This window comes from Buteo buteo, chromosome 1, assembly GCF_964188355.1.
Source record: "Buteo buteo chromosome 1, bButBut1.hap1.1, whole genome shotgun sequence".
In the NCBI taxonomy this organism is placed as follows: domain Eukaryota; kingdom Metazoa; phylum Chordata; class Aves; order Accipitriformes; family Accipitridae; genus Buteo; species Buteo buteo.
The window spans coordinates 68,914,842-68,938,333 of record NC_134171.1 but is presented as its reverse complement, the minus strand read 5'-3'; the positions used below and the strand labels follow the sequence as shown (position 1 = coordinate 68,938,333).

General features: G+C 40.5%; 1 protein-coding gene across 5 annotated transcripts in view; it reads right to left on the bottom strand.

Moving 5' to 3' along the window:
• Nucleotides 1-23,492, bottom strand: part of NR3C2 (nuclear receptor subfamily 3 group C member 2) — a 217,984-nt gene that overhangs the window by 54,923 nt on the left and 139,569 nt on the right. For all 5 annotated transcript variants that reach the window (XM_075035015.1, XM_075035005.1, XM_075035017.1 and 2 more), the window contains one exon: nucleotides 3,975-4,091. In XM_075035015.1, coding sequence (XP_074891116.1) covers nucleotides 3,975-4,091 — 117 coding nt within the window. The remainder of the gene's footprint in view (nucleotides 1-3,974; nucleotides 4,092-23,492) is intronic.

Genomic DNA, 23,492 nt, shown 5'->3' with positions numbered 1-23,492 from the left:
AATGGGCCAGCATACCTTCATAGTGCAGTTGCTCACTCTGAACGTCTTCCAATAATTAAGTCTAACATATGGCGCTGGAGTTAAAAAAAAAAAAACAAACCAACAAAAAAAACCCACAACAAAACCAAAACAACAAACAAACTATGACTCCCCAAAAAGTTTTGGAGTCCTACTTGCCAAAGGGATATGTCTGTCTGCAGTGCACACACATACTTTGTAGAAATGAGGAGGGTGAATTAACGTGATATTTGGCAACTTCAGCTTTGCAGAAATTACAGGTTGCAGATGCTTCTTGTAAAATCAAAACAAAAATTGAGAAAAGAATATAATTAGGTAAATTATTTGCTGACTCAATGAATAATTTTCTAAAGATTATTAGAGGATAAGAGCTGGGAAAACGCTCCAGTTTTCAACAAACAAAAGAAAGAGGTAAACAATACAACTGCCAAATTAATTTGGTTCAGCATTCATGAAAAGGTGTATTTTGTATCACTGAATTACACATATTTTTTAAAATGTGCTTAAAGCATGGCATGCTGCCACACATCAAAATATTTTTTTTTTTTTTTAGAAAAAAAAATGTTAGCACGCTGGGAAGTAGAAGATATGCCATCAAAACAAACCTGTAACACTTTGACACAGTAAAAAAAAGAAAGAACATCTTAAAAATATTGAGAAAGAATCTAACAAAAAAACCCCAACCAACCAAAACCCAAAGAAAAAAGATCAGTAGATTAATCGGAGATTGTGCAAAAAATGTACTGCAGGAAACATGGAAAATCTTTCTGATTTCCAGTTTTCCACTACAAAGATTAGTATCTTCAGTAACAGTAGGAAGACAATCACAAACTTTCAAATTACAAAATTTGCTTTAGGAACCCCCTATTGCAGTAACTGGGAGGAGCTGGGTCTTTCACTCCCATCTATAGATGGGGAGAGCTGCAAAGGAGCGTCAAGTTCTTTTCCAAGCCATGGGAGACAGGACCTTTTTTCCTAAGGCAACATTTCTTCTAGATCAACTAGAAGAAGTTTTGTTGTTTGTTTGTTTTTTTTAAATGAGGTGATAAAACATTACAATTATGTACAAGTGGAAAAGAAATGTCCATGACTTCAGCAATTTGCACACATTTCAGCCCCGAGCTATGCTTATGACCCTCTTGCATATCACCTTACTCTATTTCTCATGAACCAAACACATATGCGTCTCTGATACTTTGGTTTTTGTGTTTACCTTTGCTTCCACTTGGAGGGTGAGAGCTTAAATTAGATCTACTGCACAAAGAGCACACCACTGTGCAGTGTGACTCAGCTATAGAGAGTACTATGCTGCAAATAGGACTTAAACTAAATTGGATTTATAAATTCATTTTCCTCCACCTCCTTACTGATCACACTGCCTAACAAAATACTTGCACATTTTGCCTCTGAGTCCAAATTAGAAACACGTAAAAGTCCATTTTTATTGGAGTAACGTATATTCTTGGCAATACTAGGCTGACCACATGAAATTATAAGGTACAATGTGTCTTCATAATAATACGAACATACTAAGTCTATTCAAGCTAATTATGAAAAAATGTTATTTAATACCAAACCTTGGAAATTTATATGAAGATAAAAATTACTGTTTTCAAATAAGCATTAATATCTGTTCTTGCCATTTCCAGCTCCTTTCTCATAATGATCTCCACCACACCAGAAACCCCCTGCAACAGCACACAAAAGTTCCCAGTCTGAGATGCTGTGTTGCTCCTCTATAGATGCCTAAAGCAAAGCTCACCACAGAGGAAGAAGGATGGCCGTAAGCTACCAACATTTCCTGCCAGACCAGGGCTGGTTCATAGGCTGAAAGGTCCATTAGCATAAGTTGGTAGCCCTTGGGCCCCTCTAAACAGTAACACTGTCTCTGGGCTGCAGGTACTTTACCTCTCTCCAGCAGTCCTCCCCTCTGCCTTCAATCTGGCCTTTCTCTCCTGTACCACGCAGAAGGCACCATATTGCGTCGACATCCAGAGCCGTTCCCCCACTATCTCATTCACGGCAGTGATTGAAGGACCTTTTAATGCCATTTTAGCTCCTTTATGTGGCATAAAGGGATCAAATCAGGAATGAGAATTTCACTTACTTTCTCTACATGAAGAAAATCACCAAAACAGCTAAACTGCAAAGCTCAACTGCACACCAGCTGTACGCTCGAGGCAGACTTGGCCTTCTAGGTCATTAAATGCAGAACACTAATCACAATTTCCAGCAGACTACCGAGCTCCAACACAAGGGAAGATTTTTTTTCAATGCATTCCTCATTTACAGCATTCCAACCAATATAAGAAAAAAAAAGCAACCTCCTCAAGCAATATTTGCCCCCTCCCTTGTTTTTTTTCAGACGACACTGTGTGAACACATCCTTTGAAATACACCAGGAAATCGCTGTGATGAACTCATGACATTGCAGACAAAGTGTCATGTGTTGCTGTTTCAAAAGGTTATCAAGTCGGATGGCAGTCCTGGATTTTGGTAGAGCGCTAAGCACACACGCCTGTCCAGGAAGGCAGGCTTGCAGGAGCTCTGCTGGTGCTGAACAGGGCACGGTGATGGAGAATGCCCTGCAGCAGCTGCTGGCAGGCTGCAAAATTTGCTGCAGTAAAATTTCCAGCACTCCAGGGAGCTGGGCTTCCTGCTCCACACACATTTTCAGCACCCTTTTTTTTTTTTTTTTGGAAGAAGGAGCTACTACCACGGAGCTTCCGTTTCATCAAAGAAAGGTGCCATTCTGCTTCCCTTGCTAGATTCAATAGTGCAGATCAAAATCAAGGGAAAACCCTCGGCCTCCAGCATGCCACAATCTGGCCCCATTTTCCTTTGGGAAGCAGAAACAAAGGGCCTAGGGGGCAATGCAGCACCTCAAACTTGGGAAAGGGGTTGAAAGAGGCGTTAACAGGGCTACTCTTCCCCCAAAAAGTAAGGAGCAGCTTGCTTGAGTATTTTTGCCAGGAGACAAGACAGAAAAAGAAGTCTGGGAGGTAGAAAAAGATACCAGGCAGCAGGCAGGAACAAGGATTTTGCATATAACCTATGAAAGACAAGCAGCTAAATCTGTAGAACTAAACTAAGCTACTAGGAGAATAGGTCCAGGAGGATAAAAAGCAAATAGCGACATAGGAAATTATTTGGAGCAATTAACGTGACCGTGTTTTAATTTTCTGGAACAGCAAAATACTCTAAGGGAAGGGTCACTGTGCATCAGGGAAAGGACCTGCAGCAGTATCCACACCCCCATTCACAGACGACATAATAAACCTAGGAGTGGTGGGAAAAAGTGATCTGTAATACAATTTGCTCAGGTGATGATTTGAAACAAGATGCCCATTGAAGCACAGCCAGAATTGTGTAGACATTGCAATTAAAGAATTAAAACAACGGAAAAATCTATTATAAGTTTTGCTATCATACTGTTTTCAAAATACTTTTGATAATTATTAAGAAAAGGTTTTGCCTTTTTGTTGTTGGTATATGAATGATGGAGTACCATCATCAGAATTATTGCATATCCAAACAGTCGCAGAAATAAATCAATATAAATGTCAAATAAGCAAAAAAAAAGTTGAGAGGTTTCGCTATGTGTGAATTTGCTTTCATGATGGTGTAAAATGTTTTTCACTACTCAAGAGAATGCTCATCACCAAATAAAAGGCACGCAATACTTGAAACCTTAGTACTTTTAGCTATATGAGATTCCACTAAAATTACTGTCATCATAAAACACCCACTTCTCTTTTTTCTGAGCCATAAAATACATATCTCCAAAACCTGATTTAGAATGACAATAGAGTTTATTAGCTATTAAGCACTTCTTCAGGATAATTCCACCTTAAACTTTTGAGATTATGCAGCTGCCAGAACTATAAAAAGGCTGCACATTTCCAATATTTTTGCCTAATCAAATTAAGAGACCAAACTATTAATATTCTGCTTACCTCCTAAATTCATTCCAGCTTGCAGACATTTCTGTAATCGACAGGCTGGGCAGTTCTTTCTCCGAATCTTATCAATTATGCAGTCATTCCTTCCCGCACACAGGTAATTGTGCTGTCCTGAATGAACCAAAACCAAAAGACATTATTAGAGGATGTATTTACATAATTCCGATTTGTTCTTCTCTGTTGTTTCGCAGTCATTTGGAGCTTCTTATTAATGCAGACATTCCCAATCCCATTCTTCAGCCTTCCCGATAATATTGGTGACTTGTCATGGGCCTTACTATGAGCACCTCTTCTGTTTAATCAGGGAAAGAGTTTTAGTGTGTCACTCACAAGATAGATCTCATTTCTTTTTTCTAAGTAGGACTGGAATTATTCTTTTTGCAAAAAACAATTGGTTTGAGCTTTTTTAAACCTTCTTACACGTGCCGTATCAGAGAGCAGCCTGACAACTCTTAGTTTTGGTACAAAACCGGGGGCCATTCTCATGCTAAACAAGTTCACAATCTAAAGCAGAAATGCAAAGTAGAAGTTAACTTTCCCAATATACTCCACTCCCTTCTACCAGGTCACCGAGTGTTTGATTTCTGATTTAATCAGTTACCTTCTATACAACAGAAGGTTTCTGAAGGGTTTACCAAAACAGGCTTAAATTGCGTATTATTTCAGTTCTGTAAAGCCTCACAGAAGCAATCCTGAGGAGACAGCAGGTATTTAACACACAACATTTAGCAGAAGGGAAATACATGGCAACCAGGGAAATAGGCTGGCATTTAACAACCTGCAGACTCAAAAGGCGTTTTGCTTCGTGGGAGAAACATAGGTAGAGCAAACGGATGCAGCGTATCAGATGAGGGCACTACCACATGGTCTTTTCAAAGTAAGGTGCTTGAATTTGATGTGGAAGGACAAAGGAAGCCATGAGGGGTTGGTGCAGCATGACAGGAGAAGCAAGAGGAGAAGATTATTCTAGCTGCCTTGGTCCAGACGTGGCACACGGGGATCTGGGGCAGTGAGAACCAATGGTCTGCAGCAGATGTGACAAAAAGCAATGCAGAGGGTTTCCAGGGGAAAGATGGAAGGATAGGACACAGCACGCAGAAGTAAAACAGACTGTGAGGCAAGCTGCAGGATTTGCCATCACGCAAAGTTCAAGAAAACAGTCCTATGTAAAATACAACAGCATGTTGCAGGCTTGCGTAGTGGGCGCTGTAAAAACTACCGAGTTTCAGGGACAGGCATTTTAGACATAAGGTAGGAAACCCTTTACTCCGTAAACTAAACACAAGTTTGTAACAAAGATGTCTGAAACGCAAGGTAGGGGGAAAAAAAAAATATTCAGAATGCAAATGCCATAACACCAACCAGCAACTAAGCAGAGACTCCTAAGCAGGTCCTGAATGAAGCAGGCGAGATGTACAGAAACCCAAGAGTTGTACAAATAACGTTAAAGTTGACGCCAGTGACCGAAGCGAGCACTAGCCATGGGTGGGGAGGGGAAGCCCAGGCAGGGCTCAGAAGCAGACCTGCACTGAAACACGTGGGAGGCTGACCCGTGCGGCGAGCGGGAACAAGGAGGATGCAGGCTTGGTAAGGGGACAGACCTGCTGTAGGACAAGAGGTATAAAATACGTCTGCCAAGATATTTTCCACAATACACACACGCGTCCTCGGGGAAAGACAATGAGAATATTCATGGGACACAGGAGACCTGGCGTCTGTTTTGGGTTCTTTCAGGAATTTGCCTTAAAACTTCAGGGAAGTAATTTTCTATCTCCGCATCTGACTTCCCTTCACCCTTACCCAATGTTATCTATTTAGACAGTGAACTGAAGTTTAGGCTGTTCCTTGCATCTCTTCACTGAGCATCTCCCACAAAGAGAACCAATCTTATTTGAGTAAGCGGTTACTGTAATATCACAAAGGCATCATCATTTAGATAATGCTTTAGATGTTTAAACAAGAAGCGGATGGGCAAATAAGGGTTTTTATTAAGGGACCTTACCTAGCACTGCAACACAGATGAAAAACAATAAAACTTAGGCAAAATAATTCATGAATATGAGCTCATGATGTCAGGCATAAAATCAAGTTGTACAATACAGTGACGGCACCAGTATCTATCAGCTGGTCTTTAAGTAGGCCTGCTAAACAATAAAAAGATAAAATTCTTGGCTAATCACAAAATGAAAACCTGCTTATCATACAATGTTTATTTTATGATGTGATCTATACAAAAAACAGATACACAAGAGAAAAGTCAACTTAATTCCTATTTGCATTTTTGCTCTGTGCTGACTTGAGCACATCTCCTAAAGAAACATCATGCAGACAGTATGAAAGTAAAATTAAAGTAGAAGACAAAAGTGTTTAAAATAAAGATATAAAGATGGTTTATATGCCCTTACAAATACTGGTATACTATCTTTTTGTGGGGAGAGGGGAAAAATGGTTATTTTCTGCTAGGAATGCAAGTATGATTGCTCAGTGCTCATACAATGTCCTTTGTACATCACAGAGTACTGCAATGCCATTTTTAGGCTTCCACAGGCGGGTGCAGGCTATTAATATGACAAGTCAGCTCTAATGCTGCAAAATGAACCCCATTGCAGAATTACCCTGAAGGCAGTTTGCTCTACGAAATTGTACACCTGTTAAGTCAACATTTTTCACTACTGCTTTCAAAAGCTAATGGGTTTAATAAAAAGAGGTTAACATTTATGTACTCCAGGATAATTACTTGGGTCACATTCTTAAATATTGTGGAAATGTTTATTTGATTCAATCACTGTCACACTGTGACTTCAAAGAAGTATTCCCACAATAGCAGAATACTTCCATAAGTCACCCTTCAAAAGGTTTAGGTAGCCTGCAATTATTACTTTCTGGCCTATCTACTCTAGACCAAATAATTTCAGAAAACAACTTAGTAAAGGTTCATCAATTTTTTAATCATGCATCTCTGAATACTAACGTATGGTATAAAATCTGTAAGCAGTTTTTCTAGTAAGCAAGGCAAAAGTCTTTCCAAAAAGCAAATGTCATCTTGTATTTTTTTTTTTTTAAATTTCTAAAAAAAAATTAAATAACCATAGTCATCTTAAAGCTTACATTAATGGAAGTAACACAAAACCCCATAAAAACCCAGAATGGATCAGCATTCAGGCAAACCCGCTGTGTAGAGTATAGCTATGAAATAACAATGAACAGTTCTCAGTTAGAAAGTTTATTATCTGTGATGAAAAAAATGGCCTCAGATTTCCATGCAATCAAACATAGTATGTTTCAAATAAAACCAATTTTGCAACATAAGTTAGTAAAGCAAATACACTGATAACGAATCAGTATCTTCCATTTGTGTAGCATGAGCCTCAGTCATGCCACTCAGCTTCAGAATCAAAACAAAAACCTACACATCTGAAGCTAATGCAGCTCTGAACACCTTCAGGGCTCTTCAGGATCTCAGTGAGGTGATGGAGACCATCCTGCAAAGAGGCTGATGTTTTTGTGGTGCTAGATCTCCAATTCTTTTAAGACACGTATCGATCTGCTTGTGTAGTTTGTGCTTAGCTTAATCCAGTTGTTCTTTTTATCCAGTTTAATCACCCACCCACAAGTGGGCTGGAAAGTGACAGAGTAGATATCGAATTCTCATCTCCCATATGCTAAATGCATTAAAATTAAAGTAATTTTTACATATGGCACCATTAAGTGCACTTACATGAGCTAATTCCTGTTCCATCTAAAATACAGGGTTACAAAAGATGCCAGGAAAATTTCCTGTTCAAAATAAATAATTAATAGGTACTACACAGTTACACACTAAGAAGAAATAGTGATCTGTCCTATTCACTGTAGAGCTAGAGGAATATTTGAGTTTGCACTTTCCAGGTTATTGTGTCACTACATGCCACAGAATGACACATCCAAATGTACACACAAAAATACTTTAATGTTTCCAACTCTCTCACCTGCTAAGACTAATTCCCTGCTTTTATAGGCTTACAAAAGAAAACAAAAAGGCAGTAGTAATGAAATTCAGTATTCCCTCTTACCACATTTTCTTGAACAAGCAAAATTCAGCAGTAAAGGAAGGGATAAAAAAAGCTGTTCTTATTTGGCCTATGAATTACTGCCAAAATGAGGCTGCAGCAGAAGCTGTGCCTTTCCCCATTTTAAAACTCCAGCACAATGATTGAGCCACTGGTCCCAAAAACTGACTTGCTAAGATGAGCTCATGTAAGTGTGCAGAGTGCTGCTGCACTCTTCAAGGGGCAGTGATTCTTCCAGACATGTTAGGCTGCAATACAAACAGGGTATAGATATTTCTTGTCAGTAATATTTGTTACTAAGGCAAAATTAGAAAATTACAGGAATTTCTGAAATATTCCACATGTTTTATCTTCCTCCTAAAAATTCTTTTTTTTTTCCCCCAGTTTTTTGAAGTCTAAGGCAGGAACTGCAAAACATTAATGAGTCTTCTACATTACTGCTCTCTTATTAAAATAGCAACTACTATGATCAAATGTTAAATTTTGTAGGGGGGAAAAAAAAAAAGTGTAGTGCAAGAGGATCCAAAGACTGTTTAATTCAAGCCCACTCATGGAAGCATGGTAAGACTAGCTCAGCAGTTCAGGCAGGTTTTGTTTTTTGTGGTTTTTTTTTTTTTCTTTCTCTAAATTTGTCTTAAAACCTTCTGAGGAAAGGTATTCTGCAGCTTCCCTACCAGCCATGCGATTAGGCTAGTGATTAGCTAGCCTTGGAACTATGTTTTTTCCCTTTGCGCTTAACCCAAACAGGAATATTTTGCAACTCAGAGATGTTAGCACTCCCCCTAAGACATACAGAGTAACAGATCGCCACCTTCTTACAACAATCTCATGCCTATCGAAAGATTTACATTCCCCATCTCTTTGCTAGACTAAACAGATCCAGTTCTCTCAATCTTTCCCCAAAGGTCACATTTCCTAAATCTGTTGTCATTCTCTTATTCACCTCCAGCTTCTTTCATAAAACAGAGCGCCCAAACCCGGGTGCATTTTTCTTGCTGAGTTTCCCCACCACTAAGCCTGATAAAATGGTTACTTCCTGCACCTTGCACAGAGCAGCCCTGCTAATGCAATCCTGGACCAAATCTGGCTTTTGGCAATGGCATTAGGTTGTTGACTCACACTCGCTTGGGTGCCACTAACACCCAGCTCCTCTCCTGCGGCACCGCTGCCTTCCACGTGTTCTTTCCTGCTTTCACCTGGGCAGCCAACTCTCTTTTTCCCTCTGCTAGAGCTACACACCCACTGGAACATCCCCTGGGAAAGGTAAGGGAAAAGTCCAAAAGCCACTCCAGGTACGACGTCTGAAACTGGAGCATGCTTTGCATCCCAAGACAAAGACCTGATTGAGGAAGCCTCGCAAAAGGACAGGAAAGTGAGAAAATGGGAGTGGCAGCTAAGGACCAAACAAAGCAGAAGTAGTTTGGAAAAAAACCTCAACTTTTAAAATAGCGTCTCACTGAAGCACATCAAAATGCATGTAAAATGCACAAACTTTCCTTCTTCCTCCACAATGAGAATTAATACTTTGACTCATAGAATTGCAGGCAAAGTTGTCTTTTCTCCCTGCAGGCTGCAAGAACAGCCAAGGCTTCTTCCAGGGTTTGAGGAGAGAGGAGCTGGAAGCCACCTCCAGCCATCCCTTGGAGATTTGCACATCGGAGCTAGGATCCCTTTTGCAACTTCTGGGCTGGAATAAGGGCTTAGATTTCTCCATATTTCCCAAGTGGGAAGATTATCTCCACAATAACAATGGTATCTGTAAAAGCCTTACAGGTTGGAGTACCTATTGGCACCTGCTCAAGCAGGTGTGTATAGGTGTTAAACACTATTACCTAGGCACCTTTAGTGCACGGAACTCCTCTAAAGATCCTCCTGCTGCTCCTATCAGTATTTACCAGCACAACCACGCATTTTACTGAAGTTAGTCCTGACAACACTTGTTTATGAGGGGGAGAAAAAAATCTGGGGTGAACGGCTGTAATTCTACACTAAGTTTCCCTCAATTTCATAAATGTTATTTACTGCTCTACTCTGTCCCTTCCCTTTACCCAGCAGCCCGTCAGATTGCATGAGCCCAACCCCTGCAAGCCTTTGACCTGGGCTACAGACCTTCCCTGCTGAAGGAAGGACAAAGAAAACACGCTGCAGAAAATCATCAGGATTTTCTAAGGGAGGTCTCTCACCTCAAGAATATCTGGTCAGCAAACAGAACTTAATACCAGGTTTTTCTGCTTTCTGGTATAGCCCTAATTAAGGGCTTTGCCTTCTACAGCAAGAAATCACATAATCTGCACATCCTAACCTCTCGTTTGTGCTCACTGAGCTATGTGATGTGTTCCTTTCATTCAGCTCCGAAACCTTCACAGATTTCGTGAAACAGATGTTATCTCTGTAATCCATATAAGCTTTTTTAATTAATAAAAATAAACTATTTCTACCTTTCCATGTCCAGTATAAAAATAAAATTACTGCTAAGACTTGTCACAATGATTTTGCACATTCGGGAAAGGATCTTCTGTTTGACAGGACTTATATCACACTATCAAGAAAGAACCTGCATATACCTGAGGTTTTTATTTCACCATCTGCAGTAGGTAGGTAGGTACTCTCAAATAAATCAGCACGATAAGTATGATGATGAATCTCTTTCCAAATTTCAGTTTCACAGAGCCTCTATTTCTTGCAATTAAAAAAAAAAAAAAAAAAAGGAAAATGTCTGCTATTCAGTGGAAATCAGAACTGCATTTTCATTTAAAAGGTCCATTTGTTACACAGTTGAGGGTTTTTTTTTTTTTTTTTTTTTTTTAGCAGTTGACAACTGCCCAGCAACAGCAGCCTATGTTTGCAGTCACTATTTTAGGCTACATCACATGTCAATTACATAACCTTGTTTTACTGCTCTTGAACTGGTTCGAACAACCTGGGAAACAGATTAGGGCAGTCCCTCCCAGCTGGCCATCCGCATGCAACGACAGGACCCGTCCCCCTGCTGCAGCTCCAAAGGCTGCAGCCACAGCAAGTCCCTCTCTCCATAACTAGTTACTTATTGCTAGACCCACCTGAGATATTTGATAATTAACTTCCTCAGCTCTGTTTAAACCAGTCCAGTCTGACCATGGTAAACCAATAAACTTGATTCCTCACGCTGAGATTTATGTGTAATGCAGAATAAGCTTATAAATGCCACAGACAAGGTACAGAACTTAGATATGAATATTGCCCCTTATATAGCGAATGCTCAGGGTTTGTTATTTTAGATATCAAATATCAGGGTTTCCTAAAATTCAGTCTGACTTCAAGGTCTATCTCCCTTATAACTCTACAGCTTTACTCATCTGACCATATCATTCCCAGACAATATGCTTTTTGGCTGCAGACAAAGGCTGTACCTGCCAATCACTCAAAATGATAATATCTATCTATTATTAACATTATTACAGAGTGTGCTTATAGCATAGGTATAGTCTAAATCCTTCTCTGAAGCAAGAATTTAGAGCTTTCCCTCTTTTATGATAGAGACAATTAAAATTTGTTTTGATTTTGGCAAAATATTTACCACATCTGGCATATTTACTGCTTGCTTCTCATTCTCAATTACCTTCTGCTACTTCTAGATCCCCAGACATCTTTCAGTTTCTTTACCCTTTTGTATTACTGGATTAATTTATCTACCATTTTTTACGGTATTTTTGTAAGTCTCCTTCCTTTCTACTCCCCCCTCCTTTTTCTTTCCTTCAGTAAAATTTATTTTCTAACCTTCCTCTTTGCCTACTTTCATCTTCAGTCTTTCAGCCCTCTCCTGTTCCACAACTCTTTCTTCAGTCTTCTGTTACATTCTAAATGTATTATTTCCTCCATTCAGCCAGTAACCGGTGATTTCACAGGGTGCATTTACACTGTGGTCAAAGGTATGGCTACAGCTCATTTCATATACCCAAGCAAAGTATACTAAAACTACCTGGGACATGGATAAAAACATAGTCTCAACAGCATCATGTTCTGCAGGGTGTACAAAACCTAACTAGAGCTCTTTTAAAAGCACAGGTACATCAGTTGGTGCTCAAATAGTGAGGATAGTCTATGACCTTCTGCAGCACAGTATTTTTCTAAATTTTCTATGTGCTTTAAAGCTTGTGTTTAACTGCTATGTAATTATAACATGTTATAATTAAAACAGTGTTGACAAAAACATTCTCAAATCCAGCGTGTTGGTCTGTGATCACCTGATCTTCTTCCCCTGTCTAATCCGAAATACGCTACCAATTCTTACTCAGTATCCCAGAGAAAGAGCTGCAGGTTGTCCTCAGGTGGCGATTACGTCATGAACAATAAATTAATGCTCTGCACATTAACTACTGCACTTGTTTCCTCCAGAAAGCCAAAGTTTGAAACCACAGATGAACTACCAGCGCTTCCTCCAACAGTGACTACAGATATAAAGCTGCTTCCCCTTTTTTCTGGAAGTGGACCTCAGAGGGCTGTGTCCCCTGATACTTTATATGTGAAAGTTTTCAAATTGCCATATTGTTATGCACTACCTACGCATGTGTAAGAGCACAGAGTCCAATGCTCTACCAATTTTCAAGACAGAGTGTCTCCAGCTCCTCCACCTTCCCAGGAAACCTGCTTCCACACTGGGCTGAGACCAGGTTAACAAAAACAATTGGTACAGTCTGGTGATCCTGGCAAAGGACACGAGAAGTTATAAAAATGGTTCTCACTCACTATTTTAAGCAGACTGAAAGGGCACCGATGAGAGGGATCAAGGAGAGAGAGGAAATTTGGCAGGGGAGCATGGGATGTAGCCCAAAAGAGGCTACTATTTTCTGCAGGAGAAACCATCCAGCAGGGATGAAACCTGTTAACAACAGTGAGACAAGTGAGCAAGAAAATATATGTAAATCTCTCATATTTGAGGTACATTTGGGCATTTTCCTCTGCCATGCCTAAAACATACTGCAGAGTTTTGAAAGCCTCTCCGAGCCTGTGCCTGGTGCTCCAGCCGTCCCATTATCCAGAGGGACTGAGCCACCAACACAAGATATGCCCCAAACTGGTACTGAAACCATCCCCAGGGCTCCCACTGTCATCTCCACAAAAGAGGCAGAGTTCGTACCAACCAGCCACAACAACAGTCGGTCACGGAGGACAGCTGGGGCCTCCTGAAATCCACAGGAGCTATGAAAGCTTTCGATTCAGCATGTTAGAAGTCTGAACACGGCCACGTGACTGACTGCGGTAATTCCCTTTTCATGTGGTCAAAGAAATGCTGAATGATACTAGATAGCACAGAAAAGGAATAGGAAAAGTATCTGGTCTTTGCAAAGCATTTCCGATTCCGTGAAATCACAAAGCATTGGAAATCTGTTTAGGAGGAAAATCAAGGAAAAATATCTACAAACACCAAAATAATCCTGTTGTCAGGCTAAATTTTGTTTCTGTTTTGAAATTAGTTTTCAGTTCAATTGCTTTTGATTTTAGATTATAATGGATACAAAGAGTGAGAATTAGAGCTTTAGAGGATGTTGTTTTGACAAAATCACACATCTAATATTTTACAGCGTTTTCTTTCACAGCAAGTTTCCAAATTTTCATTTTGGTTTAAGTTTTAGCTGAAGACTAATTTTGAAGTCTTTAGATGCTGTTATCTGCAGAGTAGTACATATGATAGATTTATAAGAGATCACGTTGCATGCGCGATGCTTACTTCTGCTTTCCCATGATAAAAATCTGGTAAGGCATTCTTGACATACTACAAATTTCAATGCACTTTAGTGGAAAATTTCAGTGTACAAGAAATGGTCTAGAAGGACTGGAAAGACTTTTTAAATAAGCATCATGCAAAAATCTTAAACTGCAACTGAAACGTCCTTCCATTTTTGCTGATAAAAGTGGTCAGCCGCTGTGCTACATTTACATACGTGATGTAGTATCCTGCTCTACAGTTAGCTCGCTGTTACAACTGGATTTCAGGAAGTACACAGTGTAAAATAAGATTTGTGTGAAATATCAAGTTCATTTAAGGGAATGTTTGAGAGGGTGTGTGGGGGGTTGTATTCTGGAATATGGAGCACTAATTGGTAATGTAAGGATTTCTAGCTGACTGTATGGCTCCCTAAGCCACGCTCCTTCAGTGAATACTGAAAACATTCACCTCCATAAAAACATTCATATTTGTAAGTATACATGGGGCTGAAGCCTGTTATACTCTGGTCACTATTCCAAAGCACTTAGTCTGCCCCACTACCCTACTGATACGCTCAGGCATGTATCAAACTGTCTTTGTAGTAACCATATGGAAGAGGCAAACTAAGAGAGAACTTCTATTCTGATAGGACAGACAGAAAAATCAAGGTATACAGCATTAATTCTGTGTTTTGCAACTCCATTTTACAATTTGTAATTCTGGGCTGACTCCTTCAATGAGATGCATGCTATTTATCTAAGATATTACTAGAAAAATGGGAAGTTTCTTTCACAAAGTAAAACTTTTCCCAACTCTTGATCTCAGTGAAAATGTTCTGTTAACTACTTTTTTTTTTTTTTTTAAAGTAGCTACCCTTTGGTTTTTGCAAACATTTTGAAGTTCAAGTCTGCTATGTTCTTGCATTTAGCATGCTCAGCAGATCATAAATTTTATTCTGTGTGAATGACACATTATCTTCAAAGCATATTTTTCTCTTGCATTTTTCATGTACAGTTTACTACAGCTCAGACTGGAAATATGCTAAATTCACAATAATGAATATTATTATGAATAATAGCGACAATTTAAAATATTGTCAGCACATACATTGACAAATCTTTTCCTCTGGAACCCTGGTCAGTAATAATTTTCTTTTAAAGGCTGTAAGCAATACCATCACAACAGAGCCTTTTAGCACAATCTCTTGAGATCCCAAACACAGAAAAGTTGACCAAAGTAATATTAGATGCTCACCAAAGTGAACGTAAAAGTTTTCTGTATTTGTCTGCTGGCTTTTTAAAAAGGAGTCTGTTTTACCCTTTGAAATATGTACATGCCTGCCTATTTATTTTCTTTGTTTTTCTCTGCATATATTTATTTTTGTCAGGAACTTCAGCTCTGTTAGTCCAGGTAAATCTGAAGAAACAGTCAGAAGAAAGAGGATGAGGGGAGAGCAGATTTGACAATTATAATGAAATTTCACAGTATGTTTACTGTAAAAATACTGGGACAACCTAAACCAAAAAGTGTAAATTAAGTAGCAGAAAGGGTATTACACCAATTACGATTGCTATTTTCATCTTTAAAGGGAGGAGTGGGCCTTTCCAAGTACTCCCCCAGAAGCAGGTGCAGAATTTCTAGGTTGCAGAGCCATAGATCCCAGCTCTCTCTAGCCCCAAGTTCAGGTCAGGCTTGCCAGGTAGCTCTGTCCACAGTCCTTGTTCACAAACCCCTGAACGGGACAGGACAACCCTCCCGCATCCCTGGAAACAGCTGCTGAATGCACCCTTTGCTTACTCATCCAACCTCAGGAGGCTGAGCAAAGTACCACGTAGCAGCAAACACACTGATGAATCGAAGCTTCGTCTAATTATCCCAAATTTCATTGGGGATCACCTCGCAAAAATGACACCCTCGTGGCCCCCTTCAGCCAGGCGTGCTGGATCCGACGCCTCCAGCGTGGCACTGGCACAAGGATGACCTCAAAGCGAGAACGATGCTTGCCTTTCGGTGACAGCCATCATGCTAGGCACTGGACCCATGCCTTCGTTACCGCACCTTTTCACTAGGAATTGCTATTTGCTTTGCCACAGAAATAAATCAAGCGGTGATCTTTCACACTGGAATCATCCTAGGTCTTGAACAACTAAAGCCATGGATGACTCAATCTGCCTTTGGCATTTTCAACACCTATAAAGTTACCACTTGGAATTTAAAAAAAAAAAAAAAAAAAAAGAAAAAAAGAAGTCATCTTTTAAAGTATACCAAATTTTTCAGACATATAATTCATATGTCAAAGACCTTGAAGGGATCAGACCTTCCCTTCATTATAAGGGAATGGATATTTAGGTAAAAAGAAATACGTCAAATTTCAGCCCAAACGAAGGTGGCCACTGAAAACAAAACTGAAAAGAGAGACATAGGACAACAGAAAAAAGTAATCTCAGGGCGTAAATACAACATCACCAAGGCATAAATCAAATTATTCCATTCTACTTTCAAAGACCACTCTGCCTAATTGACATAATTACTGTTTCAAAAGTTGCTTTGCTCAGTGAAAACTAAAGACCATTTACTATATAACATATATCCAGAATTCAGCCCTGGATTAGGGTAGCTGCTCCTTCATGGTAAGTATCCTCACCCCTTGCATTCAATACACTTAAGAAAAACAAAATAAAAAACTCCTCAGTATTTTAACATTTAACTTCACAAGGGGCATGTTTGAACACATTTTTTTACAGTTCTAATTCAATTTTCATAATTGAAATTCCGGTAGTACTAAGCAGATTGAATTAATTTCAGTTTCCTGCAACTAGCTATTTAATACAATCTCACGTGAACTGAAATGTCATTGCTTACAAGAAGAGTATGAGCGGCACCAAAACCCTTTGGGTTAACCTTCATAAAATACAGCAATTTTCTCGTTCAAATGACAGAAGTTAGCCATTGCCAAAGCCCAATCTTTTCAGCAACAGCTATCGGAGCTAAAGCTTACAAGAGAGGTCAGTGAAGCAAATGTTGATTGGGGGTGGTGGTCATTTAACGTAAAGCCATTGTACAAGCTTAACCTCAGTTTCACGTGGCTGACAATGTATTTTTGTGTTCCGTAAATGGTGGGTTTCACTACCAGCATCAAACCCCATTGTTTTATCCTTGAAAAATGCTAGTGACTAAAGGCACATTCTACTTGTCTGAAACATGTTTTGTAAGTAAAAGTGATAAAATTTGAATTAAAAAACCTGGAAATTTAAAAAAGGTCACTAACATCAAATACCTGATCTGCTTACTACTTTATGCCGGATTTCAGTGTGATGTAGCGCACCCCAATTCATGAGAGGATAATCCAGTCCTATGCTTTTCCTAATACATCCCAAATTTCCTAGCTCTCTTTTGCCATCTTCAGAAGTAACTTTGAAACTGCCAAGCACCAGCATTAAAAGCCTTCCTGAAAAGGTACACTTGTGTCTGAAAACACACAGAGAAAAGATCAAAATGAAAATTAAAAGCAGATGCACTTTATGTACTAAAAGGTTTTTCCACTTTGATAAGTGGATTATAATGAAGTGTGGCACCATGTTTCATACAATTTATTAATCCAGTCCCACTTATTTACACTCTGAAGCAGCATAATGATTTCAAAGTTGGAGCACAGCCAAAACTCACATGCAGAAATAATTAAGAAGTTATGTGGAAAGATTGGTAGTTGTTGGGTTTCGGGGGTTTTCCAAAGAGACAGACTGACGTTTAGTTAACCAGAAGACCAAAGTTAAGGTAGTTCTAACACAATACAAAGTGCGGAAGTGTACTAATTTTTGAAAGGGAATAGATGCTACGAAAAGATAACTGGACCCTGTTGTGCCCTGCCAATACAGCCCCTCTAAGCCTGGAGAAGCTGGTACAGATGACCTCTCTACGCTAGTGCTGATGCAACCAGGGAAATTCTGTTTTTTCCAGATGGCACCTATGCCCTGGTCTTGTGTTTACCCACCAGCTACATAACTCGGCAAAAAATGGGAAGAGAATAAAATTCAAAATACTGTAGAAGCACGGAAGGCACAAGTTTCAGTAGGACAAAGAAAAGCTGGAAAGCAGAGCATGTAGGTCATGGTGGGGAGAGCATATGACCAGATGACACCTCCACAAAGCTTCTCTGGCCTCTGAAAGAGGCACACAACCATCCCCATGGGTTTTCTTGGACTGCTTGAAGGTCCACACTTTCTCCTGCAATAGTGTTTTTGGCAAGGCAAAGCTGAAACTAGTCCAAGAGTACAAAGCCATTTATACCTGTACAAAGCAAGCAGAAGACTCTGCAGGATAGGAATGACAGTGCTTTACCTCTATTTTATCCAAGATTAGATGTCTACATCATGTAAACGGGGGAATCAGGCCATAAGTGTAGAAAATCCACTATTTCTTTGCAGAAAAAAAATAGTGCTGGTCAGCAGTTCCCCCTGGGCATAGCATACTCCTTCTGCCTCTAGAAGCATCCTTACCCCTCACATTTCCTAGGTAATGGTCCATGAAGATGTTGAGCCACCCAGCAGATCAGGAATACTTACTTTAAAGGATGAAGTACACAGATATGGAAATACTGTTGGAGATGCGCTCATGCAGGAAATGTATTTTATTTATTCACTGATGCACAACGCCCAGTTCATTTTACCCACTACATTTCTCATTTACTAACCTCTCCCTCTCTATTCCACACATGAAAAAACTGTTTATACAGTAAGCAAGAAATCTAGAATCCAGTTCATTATTATTAATTGGGAAGATTTACTTGATGAGAGGACCTTATACCAATTCTGCCATTAAGAATTTCTACAGCAAATTCCTACTGAGGATAAGCCACTGCCAAATGCAGACAGTTTATCACACTGGGAAGATATCCTGTGGAGTATCAGAGGGACTACTGCTTATTTTGATCTTTTCATTGGAAGCAGGAAGAAAGGAGGAGTTGTCAGTGTAAGTGTGGATAGAAAAATAATACAAAAGGTTGCAGAGAAATTAGAAGCAAAGACAGGAAAGAAGCAACAAAATTTCAGTTGAAAAAATGCTCCTGCACATACCAAGGGAGTAATCCAAAATAAAGAGTTAAGAACAAAGCAAAATAACAAAGCAAAATTTAGAAAGCATCAACATTGAAAAACACCTAGGAATAAGAAAATAATCTGCATGTAAGAAGCAATGCGGCAGAGGACAACTAAGCACCAATAACACCTCTGGCTCCTTCTGTAGGAACATTACACAGCAGAGCAGGTTGGTATGGCGGTGCTCTCTTTATGCATTTCTTTTGCAGCCACACCTGGAATATTGTATGCAGTTCAGGCACTTCATTACTGGAAGATATAAACAAACTGGAGGAAGTCCAGAGAAGTGGAACGGAAATGATTAGAAGCCGGAGGGAGTGATTTACCATGAAAATTTAAAGTAGCCCTTTACCCGCCTGTAACTTCTCTGATAATTAGAGACGGGAAATGGTAACAGCCTAGTTCAAGTCTCAGTCACGTGCCGTAAGCCCTTTCCCCTTGGGCACTTAAGCATGTGCCTAGTTTTAAGAATAAAGAGTACACAAAGATTTTGACCTGATGAAGAGAATAAGATTAAGTCAAAAAAAATTTAGGCTACATACCAGTGAAATCTTCCCAGGAATGAATTATGACTAAGTGAGCTACCATAAAAGATGGAGATTGTATTGCTTGAAATTTCACTTTTTTATTGCTGATAATGGAAAGAGTTATTCACATCTAAAGTTTATTTTCTGTAAGACAAAAGGACTATTCAAAATAAACAGTGTTACCCGTGTACACAAGTCTTTGCCACAAGCATATAGCACCAAGTTACCCTGCCCAGATAGAGAAACCTAAGCAAACATTTTTACCTTGGACTGCGTAGGCCAGGTGGAACAGTTGTGAAAAATGACAAATCCCAGCAGGAAAGTAACTGGATTCTCCTAGCTCCTCACACATCGGCATTGCTGGAAAGTGATTTTTAGGAAGGCAGCATTTTATATAACTGTTGAGCTGTCAGCAGGACTCTGCTGAAAGACACTTTAAAAGTCATGTAGACACTGCCAGAGTCTGATCTAGGGAACAGGTGATTACCATTCACACAGGTTTTGCATGCAATCTGGAAGAAAAAAAAACCCAACCAAAAAAAGCAAAGCCCAGCTGCAGGCAGCCTGCAAACAAGCCTGCTGGGATGCAGCTTGCTATATCATCACCAAACAATATTCCAGGCTAATAGCCATGTTTAGGCACACAGAATTCCTGAGCCCCTCTACTGATAGGCGAGGCCTCCCAGAAATGTTATCTTAAAAGTAATCATGTGCCCCCACCCCAATCCCCTTCACCTAGCTTGTACTTAAAATCACTTCTTGATGCTCCAAAAAAGCAACGTTCATAGTTCCACTCCGGAGAAATACCCTGGACAGATTTTTAGCTTATAAATAGGAAGAAAAGGGGGAGACCTGGAACAAGAAAGAAGTCTGCAGTGTTTACTGGAAAGTCAGCATTTATTACTAAAATGGTGTTGGATATGCATATCCGAATAGCATGCTAGCCTAGGCTTTTGTTTATGCAAGTAATGCAAGCTTTATGTTACAATTTCTGCAATATTTTTATAATTCAACGTTTACCTGCAACCTACATTTAGATTTATGAGAACGAGATAAGAACTGGCACAAAGTCCACAGGTCTCAGCTTCAGTGTCTTGATTTTATATTACAATTTTTTTATGGACTTTCTGCAGCACAGTTTTAAAGGTTTGGCAGAAGGTAAAATGACTGCATGGTTGATCACTGCTTTCACTACTTACAAGGTGGTATCTATAAGCCCGAGAGTCCTACTCCAGGGGCTTTTTTTCCCTTTCTTTGTATAGTATATGTCAAAATGAATCTGCAAATTGGATGAAATCTGTCAAAAACCAGATTATCATCAGTGGATCTTGTAGGACTACATATAGTTAAGGTTGCCTGACACTTCTCATTTTAAGACCTCGTTTTCTATTGCTTATAACTTTACCACACATTAGCAGTTAGGGCTGAAATTTTCCATGCTGGATGTCTGCCTCAGGCTGAGTTTTATTTTGTGAGTGTAAGAATGTATCAGCTAGAAGTACTAAGCTTAGTGCAAAGTAAGTTTGTGAATAAGGGTAGGGAGAAACATGTTGGTTTTCCCCAGTGTTACATTTTTCACAGACATATTTGAGAAGCTCAAGAGCCTTCACACTTTGAGACAGACCCTTTGAAGCATCACTGCTCTGATACCACAGATGTGCCTTTTGCCATCTCATACATTATCACTTAAAATTATAACGGATCACAGTATAAAACACTGAAAAGTTGCAGTTTGTACGTGATATGATTTGCAAAGGTTTGGTGGAGGTTGGCTGCCAACCTCCCAAGTTTCCTTCTGCAAAGAGCGTGGACCAGGGCAGAGGGTCTGAGCTGAGCTTGTGCTCCAGCCAAATCTTCCACGTGCCAGGTGACGCTTTGGCACAGGAACTCCACGCAGAAAATCCCCATCATGCTCTCGGGATGCAGCAAGGGAAGAGCTCAGAGGGAAGAGGAACCAGGCACAGGCTGCAAGAGCAAAGGGAACCAACCAGGAGCTTAATGAGGAAAGAGGACAAGAATCTGGGGAGGTAGTAGACTTGGAAGGAGAAAGGGTCCCAAAAAAGCAGTGGAGAAAGGAAGGAGATGTAGGCAGTGGGATTCTGGAGAAGCTGGGGAAGAGGGGAAATGGTCAGGACAGTGCAGAAGTTGGTGACTAAAAAAGGAGAAAAGAAAAGGTCCAGAGGCGAGTGCTGGCCAGAAGCAGAAAGGGCAGGGGATGCAGATGGGTGGTAACTGGATGAACAGAAGCAGCTGAGAAGAAAATTATTCGGGGGCAGAAAACCAAGGGAATATCTATCTCTACACCATTAGGGCTAAATACAGGAAACCTAAGATTCAATTCCCCTAGAAGATGGCGCAACCACCTCTACTTTACAGATTGGAAACTGAAGCCAGAAGAGAGTAAGGCCAAAAATATATAAAGTGTCTACTAATGCATCGAGCCTAACCTGTCACTCCCACAACTTGATTTTCCTGAGTGTTTAGCATTTTTGAGAGAGATTACTTTCCAAGGAGGCTGACAACCCCCTGGTTGGGGTACCAGTCTCCATGCAAGGCACTGGCTGCCAGTAAGGCAGCTGGAGCCAAGAGCCGGTGCTCCCACCTCTCCTGCATGCAAGTCCAGCTCTGCCCACAAGCTTTCAGGGCCCCTGAGACCACACCTGCTGAGCCTATCTCAGGGGCAGAGCCCAAAACAGGCCTGATGCCACCTCTGCTGCTCTCTGTAGGCAGGGGGAAAACAGCTGGTGGCAGCCACAGAAACTTATGGATGCAAGAAAGACCCCAACAAACACTATTCGGCCCCCAGGTTACTTCTACCAGACAGCTACATGGCCTGACAGTGGTCTGCTGTAGCAGATGAGTACTGCCCCAAGGGATGGATGTCCCACACGCATCCCGTTTCACCTCTCCTGCTTTGGCCCGCACGCTCCTGAGAAGCAAAGCAGAAGATATTGCAGCAGCTCCACAGCACCTGATACGCCTTGCTGGTACAAGAAACTGCAAAATCTCCCTCATAACCTGGAGTTCAGCTTCAGGAGTTCAAATAAATATTTGCCTTAGCAAGTGACGACAACACTGGCTTTTAAATTATGTTCTCTGCTTTTCTAAATCTTTGCAGGAAGAGGAAATGGAGCTTTAAGGTCCTAACCACTGAGCAGAGCAGCTCTGGAGGAGCAGGCTCTCTGCTCCCACATCCCCTGTGCAGCCCAGCCTCCCCCCACACCTCTGGCTGGCAGGCAGAAGCAAGCACACCCTATAGCTGATGGGAGGCAGGCGAGTGCTGGCTGTCCTCCCCTCAGTGCACGCTGCCTGCCCAGCCCATTCGGGTAAGGGTAACTTCTGCCCACCTCGGCATGGCTGCCCACTGGTCAGCAGGGCCGCCCCCCACGGCAGCTAGCATGATGTCCCACGTACATGAAGCCTGCACAAAGCAAAAACAGCAGTAAGGCTACAAACTTGAGAAAAAAATAATTTGAAAGTACCCTTCAACGTGAACTTGTGAACCAGTATCATCAAAACCTGCAAGTAAGGTGAACTATGGCAGTTTCTGTCTCCGTACGCAGAAATTAAACTACAACGCTTGGAAGGGAAACAGATTACTAAAACCATCATAAAAACGTTTGGGCTGGGGAGCTCCAGTGCCACATTGACAGGTTACAATACGGCTGTTAACTACACACCCCTAAAACAGACTTTGCTATATCGAACAAAGTTCTCCCGCACGTATGATTACATTGACTTTAATTAGGTAACTGGCTCAGGGGTTTTGATTGTTTCGATTGGGTAAACACGTGACATGGATTGATCTATAATTAAGATGAACTTTAAAGATAAGTGTTCATGTTTAAGTGGTGGAGCAGACACATTTGTCGCTGCCCAAGGATGAAGGAGTAAAAGTACAAGTCAGAAGAGATCCTCTCTGCTCAGTCAGTGATTGCTGACCTCTGTTTTTCATTATTACTAGGAAGTGGTCAGTTAACCCTCATCATTAAGCAATAAAGCGTGACAGAGAGTGCTGATTAATGCGCTGTTCACAAATACAGTCAGGCACGAGAAGAAACCCACGACAGGCTCCTGGCAGTTTTAAATGGCCATTAGTTATAGTTGTGCAAAATGAAATTAACCCAACTAATAAAGCACTGAGAAGCCACGGTTCT